The sequence below is a fragment of the Schistocerca americana genome, chromosome 5, assembly GCF_021461395.2.
Source record: "Schistocerca americana isolate TAMUIC-IGC-003095 chromosome 5, iqSchAmer2.1, whole genome shotgun sequence".
Lineage (NCBI taxonomy): Eukaryota > Metazoa > Arthropoda > Insecta > Orthoptera > Acrididae > Schistocerca > Schistocerca americana.
The window spans coordinates 96797354-96820344 of record NC_060123.1 but is presented as its reverse complement, the minus strand read 5'-3'; the positions used below and the strand labels follow the sequence as shown (position 1 = coordinate 96820344).

The following is a 22991-nucleotide window of genomic DNA, read 5'->3' as shown; positions in this document are numbered from 1 at the left end:
ATTAAATGCATGTCTGCTCACTTTCATAACGAGTAACATTCCAGTTTTGGCTATGTGTCATGCTCTATACACACAACACTCCCAACCATGAACACATCACATGCCATTCAATGCAGTCGATAACTGACACCAGGGATAGTGGTGTTGGTGTGTGTGTGTGTGTGTGTGTGTGTGTGTGTGTGTGTGTGTGTGTGTGTGTGTGTGTGTGTGTGTGTTTTGCACATGGTCATCACTTGACATACATGCTATAAGCTAAGTTGTGCATAATATGTCTGTTTGGTGGTCAGGGGTGTAAGCTGTTAATGACCCGCTGCCTGTTCCAGTGTACAAAAGACACCAGAGACCAGCGGCAGAGCTGCATGCACCATTGCAGTATATGCACTAAGAGTGGCAGCCATTGCTTTGAACAATTACTATGAGCTATGTTGTTGTAGCAGAAATTAAAAATTGACACCCTATATGTCCATCACATGTAGGGTCTGGGGCACGATTCCTAAAGGTAAATGGTCCACAGGATTGTCCTTGCTTGGACAGTACTTAGACTGTGATGGTGAGTTGCAATTTTTAATTTCTGCTACCGTATTGCACACAAAGGTTTTGGCGTACTAAGATAACCTTTTATCCAGGCAAGTGTCAGCACGGAGTCCATCCAAACAGTTGCTGTGTAGAAATCTTGTTCCTATTAATGCTGCCAACAGTTTCAGTCATAGCAATGTAATCTGCTTTAAGGGTGTTAGTCTACTTTTACTACAAATTATTGGAACATTGGACTTACCTGATATACAAGAATTCACCATATTCTCTCTCTGAAGCAACACAAAAGACATGAGTGAATCTGGTCCCAGAGTATCCACCTTTTTACATGAGTGTGTGATAGTTTTGGAAGAGCAGAGATTCAAGTATGCCATCATGTGGCAAGATGCTGAGGCAGAAGTTCATCCCACCCTAGCCCAAGCACCCAGGTACATTGAAATAAAATCTTTCCTGTTATGGATACTTGGATTACTAAGTGCAGGGGGTCATAGAAACTAGCAGTTGCTTGTAGTAAACTCTTTTCAGTTGTGACAGTCTGATATATCTTTTGATAACTGGCTGTTGATATGTACAAAATGTATCATCTACTGTGTTCCGATGAACTCGCAACACCTGTGAAGTTTTTGTGAGCCCTGGTCTTCAGATTTCCATATTGTGACTAGCTGCTAAGACTCTGCTGCCCACTTTGATATAGGCAGTTTAATTTGACTCTGTAGTGCAGACAGTTCATAATAAAAAGCTACTGGTCCATTCTTGTCAGCAGTGCCTGCTGCAAAGTCTTCCATATAAGTGTTGTGGTCTAACAAGGAAGTTGGGGTAGGAAACTGCAATTAGTACATGCTTGCCAATTCTCTCAGAACACTGAACTCAAGAATGGACTACATTTAAACCTGTAGTGACTCATGTTACTTGTGTAAATGCACAGAGACAGTGAAAGTACATAAAATATTCTGTGTGCCTACTTTTCTGTTATGTATTTTTTTGACGTTACTCTTTTCTCTGATTACTCTTTGTTTCTTATTGACTATTACACCTATACTGTGAATAGCACACACCTTGTAATTAATATGTGTGGAATAAATCTGAATTTGGGTGGACTACCACATATTTGGTGATGCTGACGTGATATGAATATATTAGCACTACCACTCCAACTTCGGCGTTCCAAATCACATCAGGACATATATGCATGTCACTTCCATACCAGCCTTGTTGGCTGAATTTTCTCACATGCTAACGGAAACTTCAACTTAGATGGGTGACTGTCCGGTCTGTCAAGCGCTGTAGGTAAGCGGGTTGCACTCAGCCCTTGTGAGGCAAACTGAGACGCTACTTGATTAAGACGTAGCAGCTCTGGTCTCATAAACTGACGAAACAACAGGGAGAGTGGTGTGCTGACCACATGCCCCTCTATATCCACATTCAGTGATGCCCCTGGGCTGAGAGGATGACACGGCGGTTGGTCGGTACCATTGGGCATTCCGAGGCATGTTCGGATAGAGTTTAGTTCTAATGAAAACTTTGACAGCTATTACTGAGCCAGCCCAGAGTAGCGGGATGATTGGAAGAGTTACAATAAAACAACTGCATTTCTGGTGGTGCAGTCCAGCACTATTGTTTGTGCAGCTAGAGAGCCAGTTCATTTTAGTGCAGATTTCATCAGATGAAACAAAGTAAAGTTACAGTGCTGCAGCATTAAGGGAAGATTTGGCCACCAAGATGCAAGATATCCTCGTGACACCTCCAGAAATGGAACTGTGTGCCATTATAAAGAATGCTCTGATTATGCACCTGTCTCAGTTGGAAGCAAAGTGCCTTGAGAAACTTCTATGGACAAAAGAACTACGAGACCACACTCCATCACGGCTCCTATGGCACCTGTGCATGTTAGCCAAAAAACACAGTCAGTGATGAAGTGTTATGTAATATCTTGTTGTCGAGGGTACCTGCTGATGCATAGAGAACTCTAATGGTGTGTCCAGGAGATGTGAATGTAATATCACAAACAGCAGACAAGATTGGAGGGTTCAAATGGTTCAAATGGCTCTGAGCACTACGGGACTTAACTTCTGAGGTCATCAGTCCCCTAGAACTTAGAACTACTTAAACCTAACTAACCTAAGGACATCACACACGTCCATGCCCGAGGCAGGATTCGAACCTGCGACCGTAGCGGTTGCGCGGTTCCAGACTGTAGCGCCGAGAACCGCTCGGCCACTCCGGCTGGCTAAGATTGCAGGGATGTACCCTCAATGAGCATTACAACACTGGTGATGAAACTGGATAACACAGTTGCAATTACTTTAGCGTCATTGCGATCTCATTTTGCAAATCTAACTACACAAATTGCTGCACTGCAGACAGCACATACCAAACAACAGCCACATTGATGTTCGTCAAGAAGTTGTAACCATTTGTGGCACCAAACACCTCCTGGTATCATAGAAAAATTGGTACACACAAAAATGCACACCACCATGCAAATGGAAGCTTGACACAGAATCTGTGGCAGCTAACTCTGTCTTCAATAGTAATATGTGACAATTATTCATCACAGATGACAGTAGAAAGGTGCAATATTGAGTGGATACAGGAGCTGAAGTGTCAGTGTATTCAGTACATAAATTACTGGATCACAACTGTGATAGTTATCACTTACACTCTGCCAATGACTTGAAGATTAAGACCTATGGATGAGTCACATTAATGCTCAATCTTGGTCTCCATTGAATGATTGAATGGCAGTTCACAGTGGTTGATGTCTCACAACCAATCTTGGGGGCAGATTTCTTGTCTTTCAGTGACTTGCTTCCTGACCTGTGATGGCAGCAATCAATCTAAATGCTTAAGGAAAGATTGATTACACTGCCCCAATGACAGTATGTGTAATTGCCAAGGATACACAACATATGTGATTGCTGAAGGATTTTCCTGAAGTTACGAGGAGGTCACCTACATTACCACCAGTTAAGCATACAACAGTGCACCACATTCTCATTACACTGGGCTCACCTACTATGGCTGTCCTAAGGCCTCTGGCACCTGAAAAGCTAAAAATAGTTAAGCAGGAATTTCACAGTATGTTAGCAGAAGGTGTATCTTGATCTTCAAGTTAGGAGCTGGGCAGCCCTGTTGCACATCATTCCAAAGAAGATCAATGGTTGGCATCCGTGTGGTGACTACCACCAGTTAAACCCAAGGACCATTTCGAATCAGTATCCCGTATCACATACTGAGGATTTCTCCATCAGTGTGCACGATAAGATGATCTTTTCCATGATAATGCACATTATCAGATACCTGTAGCAATGGAGGGTGTGCCTAAAACATCTGTCACTACACTTTTTGGATTATCTGAATTTTCAGATGCACTGGGTGCATTTGTACCGCCTAATCAATGATTTGAAAATGTCCGCTCTGACATTTTAGGACATCTCATCATTTTTTAAGGCTACAGGTTCTGTCTCACAGTAGAGGACCGACTCGTGAAGTGGCCAGAAGCATTGGCAGTGACAGATATCACAGCAGAAATGGTAGTACAGACATTCTTTCATGGGTGGATCGCTCGATTTGGCATGCTTTTACGCATCACTATTGACCGAGGATGTCAGTTTGAAGCATATCTTTACAAGACACTGTCAACGTTACTATGCATTAAATGCATACGCATTTCACCCTGTGGAAAACGGCACAGTTGAGTGCCTACATCAGCAGCTCAAGTCAGCTCTATGGTGTTATGCTGCGCAGAAGTGGACTGAGGCACAGCCTGTTGTCCTCTGTGGGTTGCGAACATCTTTCAAGAGTTATTTTCTGGCCATAGCAGCTGAACTCCTCTATGGTCAAATATTACAACTGCTGGCAGAATGCATGCTTGATGGGACAGATGACAATGTAGCGTCTTTGGAATTTGGTGTTAAATTGAGAACACTTATAAGCCAGCTTCAGCCTGTCTTTCCCAGAGAGCAAACTTGATGATGTCCATTCATTTGTGCAGACTTAGACAGCTGCGCACATGTATTTTTATGCAATGAGTCTGTTCACAAACCACTTCAACCACCATATGAGGAACCGTTTACTTGTGTATTAAGAGGAGACAGTGAAACGTTCAGAGTTGACATTCGTGGTGTGCCATCTACAGTTGCCCTTGACTGGGTCAAGTGTATATTTCTCAATGTGCAATTAAACTGACCAGCCAAGTCAATATCAATCGCCTTCAAACTGCGATACACAGGTACACTGCGCCGCCAGCGATGACGGTAACCACGTGAAATTCCTCGAAAAATTCTGAATCTTTCACACTCGTGGTGTGATCTTGATCTTTGCATTTCTGTACTGCCACTATATCCAAAAAGTTCTTGACTATGTTGTCAAATGCTTGAGTGCATGGCAGGTTGACAAGGTTACTGATAGATCGCTCTGCAGAAATCCTTAAGTGGTATCTTCTAAGAATGCATCCGAATTTCAAAGATAGTAAGGCTAGAGGTTGAGAGATGCGTATTGGTGTAGTGTTCTGAACAATTCTCCAGTAAAGATCTGTGCTGATTAGTAACTCAATGGGAAGATCATCATATGCTTCTGCTGGACTGGCCAGTTGGAAATTAGTAATGTGTTTGGTTTTGAATTCTTCTGATACTGGCTGCCACATTCCCTTTCAGGAATGAAAACTCTCAAATGCAGTAAACTCAATGTGAGCATGGCTCTTTAAGTTATGGTCAACAACCTACTGATAAAATTAAACAATGGAAAATCCAGGATGGAATGTAACAATATCATGAGAAGGAAAGTTGCTACTGACCATATAGTGGAGATGCTGAGTTGCAGATAGGCACAACACGATTTTCACACTTAAAGCTTTCAGTCAATGGCCTTTGTCAACAATAGACACACATACTCACACAGACACTCACGCAAATGCGACTCACAAGCATGACTGCAGTCTCAGGCAACTGAAACCACACTGTGAGCAGCAGCACCAGTGCATGATGGGATGGTGACTGGGTGGGGGAAAGGAGGAGGCTGGGGCAGGGAAGTGGGGGAATAGTATGGTGGGGATGGCAGACAGTGAAGTGCTGCAGGTTGGGTGGTGGGCAGGGTAGAGGGAGGGGGGGGGGGGAGTAGTGGAAAAGGAGAGAAATAAATAAATAAACTAAATAAAACAAAATAAATAAAAAAGACTGGGTGTGGTGGTGGAATGACGGCTATGTAGTGCTGGAATTTATTTCCCTCAATTTCTTTGCTTTTCCACTACCTCCCCTCCCCCCTCCCTCCCCACCTCTCCCCAGCCCGCCACCCAACCTGCAGCACTTCTGAAATCATGATTCCTGCATTGTATTATATGCCACCATACTATCCCTCCACCTCCCAGCCCCAGCTTCCTCCTTTCCACCCAGTCTCCACTAACATCGTGCACTGGTGCTGCTGCTCGCAGGGTGGTTTCAATTGCCTGAGACTGCAGACGTGTGTGTGAGTTGCGTCAGCGTGAGTGTGTGTGCATGTGTGTGTCTATTGTTGACAAAGGCCATTGGCCAAACGATTTAAGTGTGAAAATCTTTTTGTTGTGCCTATCTGCGACTCAGCATCTCCGCTATATGGTGAGTAGCAACTTTCCTTCTCATAATATTGTTACTGATAAAATTAGATTGGCTGATACCATCTAGAATGCATCAAGTGAGTCTACCTACTCTGGTGGGCCCTTTTACGTACACATGAGATGTCTGAAGGTGTGTGTGTGTGTGTGTGTGTGTGTGTGTGTGTGTGTGTGTGTGTCCCAGATATCCAGTGTTCACACTGCTGGTGAAACTGTGCTCGACAGAAGTAACTAACAGAGCAGAATGTTCTGAATTTGTGCAGACCAACTTGTGATGACCTTTCCTTCAAAAGAGACAAAATGCTTTTCCTTTCTTCCTGGAGTCTTTTGCTGTATGAGTCTGCTTAAGGCAAAGAAAGTATGTATTACTGGATCCCAAAAGCTTGAGGCAATTGTGAGTATTCTTTACTGTCTTGCAATCTTGTGTCTGGTGACCACGCTGCTCGCAAAACCCGTGGTATTCTTCTGCCTCCCGTACTGACTCAGGTAATTTATGTCCTGGCTTAGAGTGAATGTTGAGGTGCTGCCATAGGTGGTACAGTGCTAGTTAATCTATCTGTTTCTCCTTGAATGCTTGTGCTGTCAGCACCCCACCTACCTCTTCTGACAAGAATTCCATTATTTTCAGAATGTTTCCTTCTGACAATAGTACCCTTTCAGTGCCAAAATATGTCCTCTGGGAAAGTGTAAAATATTTTGGGTACTAACACTTGACCATAGTGTTCTAGTTCTCCCCTAGCACCTGTAGAGCCCAGGGAGTCAGATGTTACATATAACATGGCTTTCAGATGATCAAGATTTGCCTGAATATTTTTATCCCTGTCACCATAATATGTATGTAAAATTTAGTGTGCTCACAGAAAGCTGAATTTACAGCAGTACCTTCTATCAAACTCTTGGGTTACCCCTCAAGGTAACCTCTAAAAAACAAGTGCTTGACAATTGACAATGTTCCCAAAAGCGAATCCAATGATCAATGCCACTGGAGAATGGCTCTAGCCTAATATATAGTACTAAAATACTGTTACATGACTGCGTAGAAACCTCTGAAGTCATCCTAATGGCCACGATGTACGAAATTTTTCCCTCAGTATTGTGTTTTGCCATCAGGATCACTTGGTTTGCCAGGTTTGTGTATCTTTGCATGCTGATACATGAACTTCATACTCTATTTCGTTGAGTAAGTCTTGAATAATGTTATCCAAGGTTAGCAGATTAGCTAAAGTACATGTGACTGCTAACATGTGCCACCTCATTTCTGGGCACAGAATCATTAAATGAATTTGTTTGGCTAATGATGCGAGTAACATTGGAACACTGTGTCCCTCATCTATTTCTTATCTTGCAAAGACAATCTGCTGTTTCAATGGCCGTGGCCATGATCTGTGATAGTACTCTGTAAACTTCCATATTGACCTTCTCTTTAGAGGTCAATTATGCTTGTTACGAAATCAGTTATCCTCCTGCATTATGATCAACTATTACTTCAGCTGCTAGTAAGCAGGGAGTAATGTAGTATGTTCCAGTAATGAATACAGATATACCTAATGCCCCAATGCATGAATGACTTAGATGGAGTTGCACATTGTGCATTATGTGCGAAGAAGAGATCCTAACATGTATTTGCCATGTAGTCACTCGGAATCAGTGTGCGCTCAATTGGTGTGTCTTTGACATCCCTGTGATCCTGAATGTTCCTGTTCATGTCACTGCATCTTGGATTTTGGCACCAGAAAATGTTGAGGAATTTTAAACATCAAACACTAGTAACTTACTTTGCACAGGGTCTATATATCAGACGTTACATAATTTATATAATACAATGCAGGAATCATGATTTCAGAAATTATCCACAATCTATGAGAACTTCTTCAGTAGAAGACATGTGTTCCACAGTAGCAAATATGAATAAATGTTCATACCTCTTAAGGTATGCAACTTAGAGCCCACATTTATTGGACATTTTTTCCTTGTTTTAGTCCATACCACCACTGCTCAAAATATAGAAAGAAAAGAGTTTGCAGTAGAAGAGATTTGTTTCACAGAATCAGAGATAAAGAAGTGCTCATAGATCTTAAGATATGCATTTTAGAGGCTATGTTTACTCGAATTTTTTTGCTTCAAATGGCCATTCCTGTCATATCCCTGAATATTGGCCATTCCTCCTGGGACACCCTGTATTCTCTCTTACCAAAGCTGTCACAGTTTCCTCCATTGTAGTGACATCTACTGCTTCTGCCAGTGTCACTGTTCCTTGAGCACGCACACTATTGTCTCTATTGTATTGTCATAAATCCCTTGCATCAACATAGCTCTATTTAGTTTCCACAAGAGCATAAGGCTACCTGGTAGCTTTGACTCTGGCATTGTACCTCAGGTGATGACACATTGCACCTGGGTGTGAGCCCCACTGTGCTATGCGTTCCCTGCATTTCTGCCAACTCATTAACATTTTGCATGTATAATTTGCTAACATTCTTGTAATGGCATAATTTTCTACTAGAATGACATGCATATCTCACCAAGTGGCACTTAAAATTCTCACTATCAACTTGCTTCACACAGAGGCAGTTATTACAGTTCCACAAATTTCTATAAAGTTTCATGCTGCACTGGATTTACAAGCTTAAATGTAATATTGCAGTGGTTGGTAAACTCATTTAAAATATTATTATTGTGATTGAATGACTGCTGTTTTAAGTGTTTCAGACAAACTAACAAATTGCCTACTGGGTTACTCCCATGCATCAGTGCCATTACACAAACTACGATCTCTGTTACGTGATGCGCCTACTAAGCTGCTTCATTCACCGTGTAAAGTCTCAGTGCTGCTGTGCACCGTCCGCTGCTGAGCATCGTCTGCTGCTAACAGTCGTCCACGTCCTTGCACTGCCATCTGCTGCTGCTGCACTGCAACATTTCTGACCGCCTTCTATCTGTAGGACTCGTCCCACCTTCTTCTTCTACCTTCTTTCCTCTCCCATTTGCTCTGCTCCTGCTGCTAGCTTGCATAATGTGTTGTTCAATTAAAAAGGATTCTCAGAGCTGTTCTGATCTTTTGCTTGATGTCAGGCTGAATAGGTCTGATATTTCAAAAGGAATTGGATCCTATTCCAATAATTAATAGGACACAGTTGCTGCATAGTGAAACTGCAAACAACACCATGCTAATTCGTGAACAACTTAAGATTTAACACCATAAAACTATATCTGTTGCATCCAGCAAGTGATCTGAACATTGCTTGGCAGGTCCATCCAATGAGCTATCAGTGGTATTGCCTAATTGAATATTTCTGATGATTATGCAACATTCAAGGAAATACAAACAACAATTCAATAAGTGATTAACAATCTTTCATGTTTTCCTGAGCAAATGCTCCCATGGAGGAAGTACACTAGGCTGCATGTTCAGTGACAGAAACAGAGCAACTTGTGATTCCTGACCCAGGGTCTAACCTACACAAAGTTCCTCCAACTGACTGTCTCACAGCTAACTAAACTCCCACAAATGATGTGCCTCCACCTTATACATGATCTGTTGGTGTCCCCAGCACTGACCTCAACCAGTGCCTCAATCTTCACCTCATAGCAGTCAACAAGATGACTGTTTCAGCTTTTCATAGAACAAAGCAACCCCACATACGAAGGCACTTTTCTAGCTGTGTCAGCTTACCATTTGGTGATGCTGATGGACATTAGCACCAGTTCACTTTGCTCACTATTCTTCTCATACCCTGATTCCAGTAGTTAACATGTCGGACTGGTTATCTGCAAGCTGATTCCCTAACTCTAGCCACTGCCATGGCTCTCAGGCATGGCTCTACACTTATACACACAAGTTTGTAATGAACTCTGTGTTCCAGCTGCTGTCAGTTCCACTATTGATATCTACTGCTCATGACCTGGCATACTGCTGATGGGAATAATGATAAGGGCTTTATATTACAGAAAAGAGCTGTGAAAGTAGTCCACAACATTAATAAAAGAGAATTCCTATTTGAGACACATGATGTTTACAATCAAAAGTCAGTATATTCCACTTGCTTATGGTTACTGTAGCAAACAGGAGAAATCTTTTCCAGGTTAATTTTATATTTGTTTATTCTGGAGTAATGTTTTATCATGGACATTCTACTTCTTGATGAGATTCATGGCATATAAATGCTTATAAATGTACATCTACCTTCTCCTTTCCTACAAAAACTTTGTTACTCGAGTTTGCTTTGCACTGTTACTTTTGGCACCAACATCTTAATTTTTCTGACTCTTTTCTCTTTTCTCAGGGTATGCTCAAAAATACTGTTTATGTAAACAACATTATTGTTGCGAGTTCTCAGAGTATCTGTTTCCTTCTTGCGAGTTCCATTGTTAAATATCTTGGGAAAAAAATTACCATGGGTGAGTACCATAGACTTTTCTTTAGAGGGTTAAACCCATTTAATTTTGAGATGACATGTTAATTAGTTTCACAAATACTTCAAACTCATAAAAGAGCTTGAGTTATTTGTGGAACAAAAGCAGACTCATAAACGAAAATAAATTAAATCTGCATTCTGTTTGTATAACTAAAAAGTATCAGACTTATTTTAATATATATAAATTAATCTCTGTTAGTTATTATAACAAGAGTGTTTTCTCCATATCACACCGATTAATGATATTTTCTTTTGTAGTGATAGCTTATGTTGGAGCTGCAGTATGTTTAATGTCAGCTTACTGGACTTACAGCCCCTCATCTACCTTGGCCTGCTTGGCTCTCTTTGTGTCATTTTGCAGTGTGAGCCAAAATACAAGTTTAGCCACTATTGTGGACATGTTCCCAACAAGCATCAGGTAATGTAATACAGTTTGCTAGCTACTGTACATCACAGTGAACTTTCTTATTTTTGTATTTTCTTGTGTGTTTTTCTCTCTATTCATTGACAGTCTGAACACTAAAATTCTAAATGAATTAAACTACTTCTTTTGGCACATGTACAACATCTACAACTAATCAGTGACCTTTCTCATGCCCCTGTGGGGACATCAAGAGTTTAAAGAGATTGAAACATCACTGAAGTCCCAAGGAGACTGTCTTTTGAGGAGTTGTGCAGTGCATTCTTGAAGTTGTAACGGTGTGGAAGCTTGGTCAATTCATCCTATGCAATAAAATGATTCATGTATAACTGTGTCATACATCATTCGGTAGTGGTCCTATTATTTTTTACTACCACAGTTCCACATTGGTGACCCTGCATTTTCCTCTGGACATGCGACATTTCTCTGTTCAGTGATATTCATTTGGATCGCACCACGACAATGTGGTAAACACATTCTACAGCAACCTGATAGAAAGGTGTTTGAATCACCCGCACTATACATCATGTATAAATCTTGTGCCTTCCATGTCCTCTGTGCCACATACTGGATACAAGCACCCGCACTCCACATCAGCATGACCCAATGTGTTAAACAAACAATCAGCAGCCATCTTACCATGTGCCACATGCTTATTACACTGTGTTGTGGATGATGTTCACTTGAACAGTGTGACAAATCAGTGTGCCATCCAACACAGTTCATGTGCCAGTGTCTTGCTACCTGTGTCTGCCGTGCTACACTTGAATTACAAACAACTGCATCCCGTTACCACCCAACCAGTTGCGCATTGTGGACCACTGTCAGCTTGACTATACTACACAGCAGTTCACCACAGATCAGATCAGTCCATGTCCCCACAAACAATTTAATGTGTTATTGCCTACCATAATATGGTACAATTGCTGGTTTTGTGCCACCCGCTGCTACCGCATCATGTTCCGGATACTAGCACCCACATTCCGCATTGCCGCAACCAGTTGTGCATCAGTTTTACTGGCCAGTAACCACACTATCCCACATGATGAATACCAACCAGGGCACACAAGTTACTTCTCTGACAACCAGTGCTGCACAAACCCAAAGCTCTCTGAGTAATATTCCCACCAGGCTCGTGCCACCCATGTGCCATCACCTCGGACTGTCACATCTCATAATGCTACACCAGGGGGCATTTTAAGAGCAATCAGTGGTGACATCATCACCTGCACTAAACTCACACACATGGGTCCCACAAGTTCACATTCGCAGAGTGTTAACTACCCCACACAGCCTCCATTTGACAAAGATCGCCCAGCACTGTGGTTTGCCACTGCTAAAAGTGTTTTCAAATCATCCAAAATCTTCGATGACACCCCAAAATATGTAAATATACTCTGTCATCTGGGCAAACAGGCAGAGCTGATCAGCAATATCATCCTGGCACATCCACAGATGAACAAGTACAAGACTGCTAAGCTAAAACAGCCTTCCTACACCAACTTTCCTGCCTTTCTGAACAACAACTTTGTGAGGCACTGTATGGTCAGCATTCACAACTTGACAAACCTTCACAGTATCGTTGCCATCTACGAATTAGCATTAGTACTAACCTACTATCCGACACAGCTCTGTGGACCCTGTGGCTCATCAACCTGGCGACGGACCAGCAGCTCGCCATGATAATGCGTGCTGCAAAAATACTTGAGCAGCGACTCCTGCTTGTGAACTATCTGTCCTCAGTCATGAATAGTAACCACATCAGTAACAAATAGTGCTCAAATGCCCCGCACTTGGCACAGTAAATGGTGCACCCCACACCACCTGAAGTTTGCCAAACTTCTGCAACAGCTAATTAAGAAGGCAGTGCCACATGGCACCCCCTGCCAGTGCCACACCCATCTAAACCACAAATGCCTTCACAGCAGGCAGCTGCCACATTAACAGATATGACCGGAGCTGAACCTTCAGTCTGTCGGTTTCATCACCAGTTCGGACAAGCCGCACATAAGTGCCAGGCCCTCTGCAGATACTACCCAAATGCCAGCCACTGACCAATTCAGATGGTCTGACTTGTCTTTATGACTAAACTCATCTCTGTCACTCTGGTATCACACAGATAAAGGAGACTCCACCAACAGCACTGTGTGTATGTCTCTTCGTCCTTGACCTCACCACCCAAATGTATTTTTTATTGGATATGGTCTCAGACATTAGCTCACTCCCATCATTAGCACAGCAAGTTTCATCCAATGTTGACCTTATACCCACATTCAGCTACTGACACTGAGATCCAGGTATACAGCATGACATCAGTCACTGTTTGCCTAGCAACAATCTTCAGGGGGCCTTGTGTGTAATTGACATCACACAGTCAGTCTTGGGAATTGACTTTCTATATTCCAGTCAACTTTTGCTGGATTTGTGCAAACCTTGCTCACACAGCATATGACAGTATATCATTCGGATGGTGTCATCACACTGTTCCCATCTACAAACTGACATGACCCTACAGAATGTCACATTTTCAATAACTTCTGTGCTGAAACCTTCCATGACTGCACTCACACAGTAAACCTAAATCCTAATGGCACATCAATGAATTTTCAAATGTCAGTCACAATCACAAAATCTATGACACGAGAATTCTTTGCTTACGTGCTGTGTCGAAAACATTGCTGCAGCAGTTACATCAGTGTGTGACCATCAGCAGTCCTTATTCTCACAGCAGCTGGTTACATCAAATGCTCATGACAAAGGAGCTGCCCCACCACCACAAGACAACAGTCATGCCCACATCAGTGTAAGGCAATGTGCAGTATTAACAACATGCATGGTCAAAGGTACAGCATTCCACTTCATTACAAAAGAACTTCTGCCCAGCTGTCAAAAACCGTGCCCTTTCTATCCAGCAGATCTGCAGATTGCAAAGAATGTTGCCTACGAACTGCTCCAAGCGGGGATCGTGCGACCGTCAGACAGCCTCTGAGATCAAACTTGTACAGAAAAAAACATGATACCTTAAGGCTCTGTGGTGATTACGGGGGCCTTAATTTCAGGACAGTTCATGACTACTATCAGTTCCCAACACACAAGATTTTACTTACACACTTGATGCCACATTATTCACTGTCATCAACTGTAAACTCACATACCCGCAGGTTCTGATGTACTTACACGACATTTCAAAAACTACCATCATTATGCCATTTGGACTCTTTGAGTACCTGTATAAGCTGTTTGACTTGAAGACTGCAGCCCAAACATGGCAGTGATTCATTGATGGGCTTCTCCCCTGAGTCCCCAACAGCTACAGGTATTTAGACAACATTTTGATTTACTCCAACTATCTCAAAGACCACTTGGTTCATTTAGAGCAGGTCTTAGCCACTCTCTGTGAAGAAGGTGTTTTCATTAACAAGGCTAAGCTTCAACTTCAGCGTATGTATATTCCAGGTCCTGCCTCTACCAGAGGTGTACTGTGACCTACATTGGTTCCTTCGCACACTAATTGTTTACCCATGCAACTTACCACACACAGCTGCTACTGCTGCTGACAGATGTGTCAGCTGAAAATGACAATTTGCCAAGGGAAAGGTCGAATGGGTGGCAAGCGTGAAAGAAGTATTCCGGATGCTGCCACCCCAGCCCATCCCGACCTGAACACGAGACTCACCATTACCACAGATGCTAGCAACACCACAGTGGGGGCCTTCATGGAGCAAATCATCGACAACAAACCACAACCACTTACATTCTTCCCCAAGAAGCTCACACCTACACAGTCTAAGAGGTCTGCCTTCAATTGCGAGGTGATCACGATATACGCAATGATCAAAAATTTTTGAGAGGACATCGAAGGATGCAACATAATGGTTTACACTGACCAAAAGGCACTTGTGGACGCAATCAAGAACACACTTCAAGATTTCAGTACACACTGTTTGCACCACTTAGACGTCATTTCACAGTGCACTACTGATGTCCACCACATCCAAGGGGCAGAGAACATAATCACAGTCCTTATCCTCACAGGTGCTGGTTACATCAAACGCTCATGAGAGTGTAAGACAATCTCATGGATCAGTGAAATTTCATTATAATACAACTATGAACTTACAGCTGCAGAGCGAGCAAACAACCCTTCCATCGACGATCTCATGACAGATACAATGACCAGTCTTTGGATCAGATGTCGAATCTTACCCAATATCAAGCTAACACTGCTGTGTGATGCGTCCCAAGATAGGATTTGCACCATTGTGCCGCTCAGTATGTAATGGGAAGCACACCTATACAGAAATGTGGATCGTGCACTTTGGAATTCCAGAACAGATCACCACAAACCAGGGCTCATAGTTTGAGTCCTTCCTCTTCACAGCCCTGTGCCACCTGTGTGGTACCAGTTGCATACATGCCACATCTTACCATCTCCGAAGCAATGTGCTTGTTGAGAGGTGGCACAGGATTCCAAAAGCAGCTCTGATGTGCCACAGTAGGCCCTGGTGCAAGGCATTGCTACGGTTGCTACTCGGCATTCGGTCGACACATAAAGATCACCTCCAAGCATCACTTGCTGAGATCTTACACAGTGAAATCCTATTGCTTCCCACGGAGTTTGTGCAGCCTACATTTGAAGCAACACACACTGGCCTGCTGACATTAGTGGACCAGGTTCATAGGCATATTCAGAACATGTATATGTTACCAACATGCCACACATGCAACAAAAGTTGTTGTTCATAAGGACCTCCACTGTTGTTAGTTTATAATGATGTGAGCGTCACTCCAAAAGAAATGCACACTATTTTTGTAAAAATACTGTTTTCATTCTGCATGTGTGAAAGTTTTACAGTGTGTAGATACATCCTTCCCACTTGTTTTCAAACTTAGTTCAACCTGTTCCTATGAGTGGCGCTGTCACACCATGTCTTCCTGTGCTGTGAAAACGAGACAGTGGGAAACATCCAGAAGAGGTTGAAAAAGGTGTATGAAGATGCTGCTGTCGATGGCAGTACAGTTAGTCAGTGGACAAGCAGGTTATGTGATGAAGGCGGGCACGGCAATATTGAGGATTGTCCTTGCAGCAGCAGGCCTTGTACTGCACACAGTCCAGACAATGTGTAGAGAGTTAACAAATTTGTGACTGCTGACAGATGCACCACAGTGAACGAATTGTCATGCTATGTTGGGATAGGGGAAGGAAGTGTTTGCAGAATACTGAAACTGTTGGCATTAAAAAAGGCTTGTGCCAGGTGGGTTCCCAGGATGTTGGCAGTGGCTCACAAAGAAACAAGAAAAACAGTATGCAGCAAACTTTTGGAACAGTATGAGAATGGCGGAGATGAATTTCTTGGAAGAATTGGTGACAGGTGATGAAACATGGCTCCATCATTTTTCACCAGAGACGAAGAGGCAATCAATGGAGTGGCATCATGCAAATTCACCCAAGAAAAAAAATATTCAAAACCACACCTTCTGCTGGAAAAGTTATGGCTACGGTGTTTTTCGATTCGGAAGGACTCTCGCTTGTGGGCATGATGCCAAGTGGAACCACCATAAATTCTGATGCATTTGTGACGACACTGAAGAAACTTCAAGCTTGACTGAGTCGTGTTCGACCACATCAGCAAAAGCAGGATGGTTTGCTGTTGCACGACAATGCACGGACACATGTCAGTCAAAAAACCATGGAAGCGATCACAAAACTCGGATGGACAACACAGAAACATTCGCCTTACAGTCCTGACCTGGCTCCATGTAACTATCATCTCTTTGGGAAACTGAAAGACTCTCTTCATGGAACAAGGTTTGAAAATGACGACTCCCTTATGCACACTGCCAAACAGTGGCTCCAACAGGTTGGTCCAGAATTTTACCGTGCGGGTATACTGGCGCTGGTTCCAAGATGACATAAGGCAGTTGAGAGGGATGGAAAATATGTGGAGAAATGAAAATATTGTTCCTAAAGCATGTATCTACACACTGTAAAATTTTCAAATGTGTAGAATAAAAGATGGATTTAAAAAAAAAAAAATAGTGTGCATTTCTTTTGGAGTGACCATCGTACATGATGACACCATACACCCAGTCTTCCAACCACCACACAAAAAGCCTCACAAAGTGCTGTTCTGTGGCAAATAGACATTCAAAGTACTAGTGCACAGCACACCAACAACTGCGTTGCTTGCGAGGTTCAAACCAGTGTGGGTTCTGCAGGATGACAACTTTGCACTCCTGATGGACATTTGACCACAAATTCCAACCTAGACAAAGAGACTACAGCAATTTCAACAGCCTTGCCTCTGCTACCAGCATGACATATCAGCTGCTCACAGAGCTACTGTTGCTGTCACCTGCGCCTGACATCATCTCTGAATGGTGTTATGGCCACATCAGACACCTGGTGCAATATCACTTGTATGCTGTTTGCCAACACGTAACTCCCCTTTCGTGGCACACAACGAATACCTGTGCGTGCTGGAGGCCCCACATGAGCTTACCACTGTAGTATGGCAGCGATCCAACACACGCTTTAGTGAGGAACAGTCTCATTGTGTCTCGCTCACGCACCTGCCACATCGCAGTCAGTCTGGCGATCTTGCCCATCATTCACCATCAATTCAACCCAAAATGCTCCGCACTCCCTGTGGAGACTCTGTGGGAACATTGAGAGCTTTGACAGGTCAAAATCTCTGTGACATCCCAAGGAGAGGACCTTTGGAAGAGATGAGTAATGCATTCTTGAAGTTGTAATAGTGCAGAAGCTCAGTAAATTCACTCTATGCAATAAAACAATTCATGTATAACCATGTCATACAACATTTGGTAGTGGTTCTAGTACACCTTAGTACCCTACTTCCACACCACTATCCATTTAACAAGTACACTCATAAAGAAACTGAATTAACAATACCTGCTGCTTTCCCCTTGCTGAATAGTATACTTCAACATATCAATCGACTGAGATGCCATCACACCTTGTAGAGGATGTGACAGTCAGGTACAGAACTGGTGGCAAGACTTGTTATCATAGCTCAGTTGATTGTGAGTACCAGATGTGTGGGACACTTTCTGATGTCATGCAGGTGCTTGGCTTTTTTCACAACATTGTGTCAAGTGTGAAAACCATGGCCACCTGTTAATGACCATGGAAAGACAATGTTGTCAACAGGTGTAAAGATTAGTGAGAGGGTGTTAAATAAATATTTTGTCATGTCTTATGCCATGAAATATGTAGTGCTGCAAGCCAAAGTGAAACTAGGCCAGAAACATTGGTACCACTCATAGGACTACCTGGAAAATGTGCTTGCATGTGACACTTTCAGATGTAAGTGAGAAACAGCCATGGATAGAAGGGTTACAGTAAAGCAAATCACTCTCCATTCCAATGATTGATAAGAACAATTAATGGACAATCATATCATCCAGGACCAACCATTCATTATGGTGTACAGAAGCCACAATGTGTTACATGCTCCTCTACTCAGTGCAAATCACTGGTTATACATATTAGCATGGCCACTAGAACATTGCCATTGAATGTTTAAACCATGAAAGATCACCTGGGTTTGGTGATGGAGGGTACACACATGTCATGAATCACAAGAGGCATTGCAACCCATTTGCTAACAAGATACTGCCAAGGGGGTTGGGTTGTGTTGGGGGAGGAGACCAAACTGCGAGGTCATCGGTCTCTTCAGATTAGGGAACGAAGTCGGCCGTGCCCTTTTCAAAGGAACCATCCTGGTATTTGCCTGAAGAGATTTAGGGAAATCACGGAAAACCTTAATCAGGATGGCCGGACGCGGGATTGAACCGTCGGCCTTCCGAATGCGAGTCCAGTGTGCTAACCACTGTGCCACCTCGCTCGGTATACTGCCAAGCAGGTGAAGTGTATACAGAATAAAATTTGGAGACTGATACATTTGCCATTGTCTTCACTGGTATGTGATACAAGAACTTTCTGTTTCACCATGTGCATCTCTGTTTGATCACTTACACTGTTTAATCTTTGCAAGGCCTTCTTTTGTATGCCCTGATTGCAATTAAGCCTGAAACCTTACAGTCTCTTCTTCCATTTTGTTCACTCCATGCTTTGTGCATTTCAGTTGGTTGTCGGTTGGAATGATCACTTTGACTCTTTTATCCTTCATATCCTTATTATCTTACCAGCAGATCTGTTCATCTTCTGTTGGCAACACAGTGGCTTTCATATTCAAGTGCCAGGATCTACATCTACATCTACATCTACATTGATACTCCGCAAGCCACCCAACGGTGTGTGGCGGAGGGCACTTTACGTGCCACTGTCATTACCTCCCTTTCCTGTTCCAGTCGCGTATGGTTCGCGGGAAGAACGACTGTCTGAAAGCCTCCGTGCGCGCTCTAATCTCTCTAATTTTACATTCGTGATCTCCTCGGGAGGTATAAGTACGGGTAAGCAATATATTCGATACCTCATCCAGAAACGCACCCTCTCGAAACCTGGCGAGCAAGCTACACCGCGATGCAGAGCGCCTCTCTTGCAGAGTCTGTCACTTGAGTTTATTAAACATCTCCGTAAAGCTATCACAGTTACCAAATAACCCTGTGACGAAACGCGTCGCTCTTCTTTGGATCTTCTCTATCTCCTCCGTCAGACCGATCTGATGGTCCTCAAACTGATACCACTTTCATGGGACTTTGTAGCAATGGGGTGCCTGTGATTTGCTGCATCTGCATGACTTGCTGCAGTTGTGGTTTGGAGATGTCCCTTGGTAGGAAATGTGCCAGTCACTATGCACAATTATGCCAAGGTGTTCTGGTAATGTTGATGTAGTATACGGCAATGGGTAGAGGCATTTGAAGTGACACAACACCTTCACCTTCCGCTACAGTCTGTGTATGTGTGGGAACCATGTTAACCAAGTGTCCAACATGACACCTAGGTAACATACTGTTCTCCTCTATACCACCCGGTTTCCATGAATTTTTACAGATCACAGGTTAGTTGGGACTGTGTATTGGCTTTTGGTGTGTTGGAAGCCAGATGCCACTTCAGGGCCAACAAATTTGAAATCACAGGATATGACAAGGAAGACAACTCCAAAGAATTCCTAGTGTTCTGTTGCAACAGTTACCTTCTGCAGCATCTGCAGAAGTTAATAGCTTATGGAGTGCCCACAGTGAAACCCAAATTACTTCTCAGGTAGTTCGTTGGCTTTAGGACATATTAGCCTATGTGCTGCAAAGACCTGTTGTCTGCATATGGTGTGAGCTGCATGTGGTTCTTGGCTGACTTGTTAGTTGTGGATATAATATAGAGCATTAGCTCCAGAACTGACAATTATGGTGCAACAGCAGTGATGGTGTGGTCCGAAGAGATCCTATATTGATGCACACTTGAAATGTTCCTCCTTTAGGTATGTGTGATAGACACAGACAAGTGATACTGGGACCTACTGACTAAAAAAGTTGAAGATGAACCTGCCATGCCACATGTTGTTGAAATCACAGCATATGACTAGGAAGACAACCCCAAAGAATCCTAGTGGTCTATTGCATCCATTGCCTTCTGCACCAGATGCAGAAGTTGATAGCTCATGAAGAGCCCACAGTGAAACCCAAATTACTCCTCAGAGACAACAGATCAAAGCCATCTGTAAAGACACTCAGTGACCATAATGGTATTGAAACAGAGGATATCAGAGAAAAGGCAGAAACACTAAATTCTCTTTTCCAAATGCTTTTCTTTGAGGAAGATCAGACAATGGTTCCTCCTCTTAACAGTGCATGAATGCCATAATGACAAATATAAAAGTAAGTGACTGGACTATAAAAATTAACTACGAGGGTTGGAACTTAAATAGTGGCAGCTATTTATTCACAACCAATACAAAAGAGTTACATGTTTGCACCTGTTACTGTCCTTCAAAGTAGTCACCAGCGTTGTGTAGAACCTGTTGCCAGCAATGTGGAAGGCGTAGTATACCGTTAGCAGAGCCTGTTCGGTTGGTGGTGCAAATGGAGCGGTCTACTGCCTGTCGAATCTCTGGAACAGTTCTGAAGCAAATGCCACGAAGTGGTTCCTTCATCTTCAGAATCAAATAAAAGTCATAAGGACTTAAGTCCGGGAAGTATGGTGGATGATACAGTACTTCCCAGTCCCATCGACCAGACAGGGCAGCCACAGCTTGCGCTGTATGCAGCCGCACTTTGTCATGCAAAATGATGGGTGGGTTGCACAGAAAGTGTCACCCCTTCCTTAGCAACGCTGGTCACTGGTGACTTAAGTCCTTGTGACTTTGATTTGATTCCAAAGATGAAGGAACCACTTCATGGCATTCACTTCAAAACTGTTCCGGAGATTTGACAGGCAGTAGACCGCTCCATTCGCACCACCAACAGAACAGGCTCTGCTAAAGGTATACTATGCCTTCCACATCACTGGCAATAGGTTCTACACATCTACACAATGCTGGTGACTACTCTGAAGGACAGTAACAGGTGCAAACATGTAACTCTTTTGTATTGGTTGTGAATAAATAGCTGCCACTATTTAAGTTCCAACCCTCATAAAATTGCTCAACAAAGGAAGGCAACTGGACCTGATGAGATGCTATACAATTGTACATAGAGTATCTATGTACAGTTTCTTTTCTAACACCTGTTTACCTTAGATCATTAGGAAACAAAGTGTTCCAAGTTATTGGTAAAAAGTGCAGCTCATTCCCATTTTCAAGAAGGGTCATCAAACAAACACACATAGTTATAAGTCTGTATCATTGACATCAGTGTGTTACAGATTTATGGAACTCATTGTATGCTCACATATTATGACCTTTCTGGATTCCAAATATCTTCTCTGTAGGAATCAACATTGATTCCATGAACAATCATCATGTGAAACCCAGTTTGCTCTGTCTGTTCATGAGACCCAGATACCAGCGCCCAGGTTGACATCTGGAAGGCAACCAACACAATTCTACACTGTCACATTATGAATAAAACATGAGTGTACAGAATATCAGCACATCTTTGTTACTAGACTGAAGAGTTCCTAGTAAATAGAAAATAGAATGTCTTTCTTAACAGAGATAAATCTTGTGAGACGTGAAAGTAAGTTTTGGTGTTTCCTGAGGGAGTTTTTTAGGAACATTACTGTTAATAATAATGAGCTAGCTGACACTGTTGGAAGCTCCATGAGGCTATTCATGTATGATGCAGTTGTTTATAGACAGGGCACAATGCTAGAAACTTGGAGCAAAAGGCACGAAGATCTGCAGAGGACTCATACACGATGCAGAATTGGCAGTTGATACACAACATAAACAAATGTAATTTATTGCACATAAATAGGCAGAAAGACGTTTTATTGTGTAATTACATAATTTCTGAAGAATCTCTGGAAGCAGTCACATCCATTAAATATCTGGAAATATGCTTACAGAGGGATTTAACGTGGAGTGAACATGTGTAACTATGAGGTGTGTCCAGAAAGTAAGCTCCAATGACCGATAAAGAAAATAAAGTCATCACTAAGTAAGAAGTATTTACTGTAATATCTACATAGATTCACTGGCTACTTCTCAACAGTCACCACAATTGTTGATGCATTTGTCATAACGGTGTACCGTCAATTATATGCCCGTGTCATAGGAGTGTGCCGCAAATGTCCAGAACCACAAAGTCATTTCAGTTTGCACCTCAGCATCATTGTGAAAACATTTTCTGCCAGAAAACACTTCATGAGATGAAAAAGATGATAGCCACTTGGGGTAAGTTTGGGGCTGTAGGATGGATGGCCCAAGATCTCCCATCCAAACTGATTTGACACATTTCGTGTGGCGTCGGCTGTAGGGGGTCTGGCATTGTTATGAACAAGCATAATGCCTCTTGTTGATACCCCACGCCTCTTGTTCTGGATCACTCTCCTCAGATTTTGCAATGTCTGTCAATACCAATCAGCATTTATGGACTCCCTTCACAATAAAAACTTGCACAGGAGGACAACACATCAATCCCAGAAGACAGTGCACGTGAGTTTTTTGAC

At 42.7% G+C, this 22991-nt stretch overlaps 1 protein-coding gene across 1 annotated transcript in view; it reads left to right on the top strand.

Moving 5' to 3' along the window:
• LOC124616118 (synaptic vesicle glycoprotein 2A-like) overlaps positions 1 to 22991 on the top strand; it is a 197792-nt gene that overhangs the window by 139808 nt on the left and 34993 nt on the right. The window contains exons 9-10 of the mRNA XM_047144382.1: positions 10405 to 10519; positions 10795 to 10954. Of these exons, the coding sequence (XP_047000338.1) occupies positions 10405 to 10519; positions 10795 to 10954 (275 nt within the window). The remainder of the gene's footprint in view (positions 1 to 10404; positions 10520 to 10794; positions 10955 to 22991) is intronic.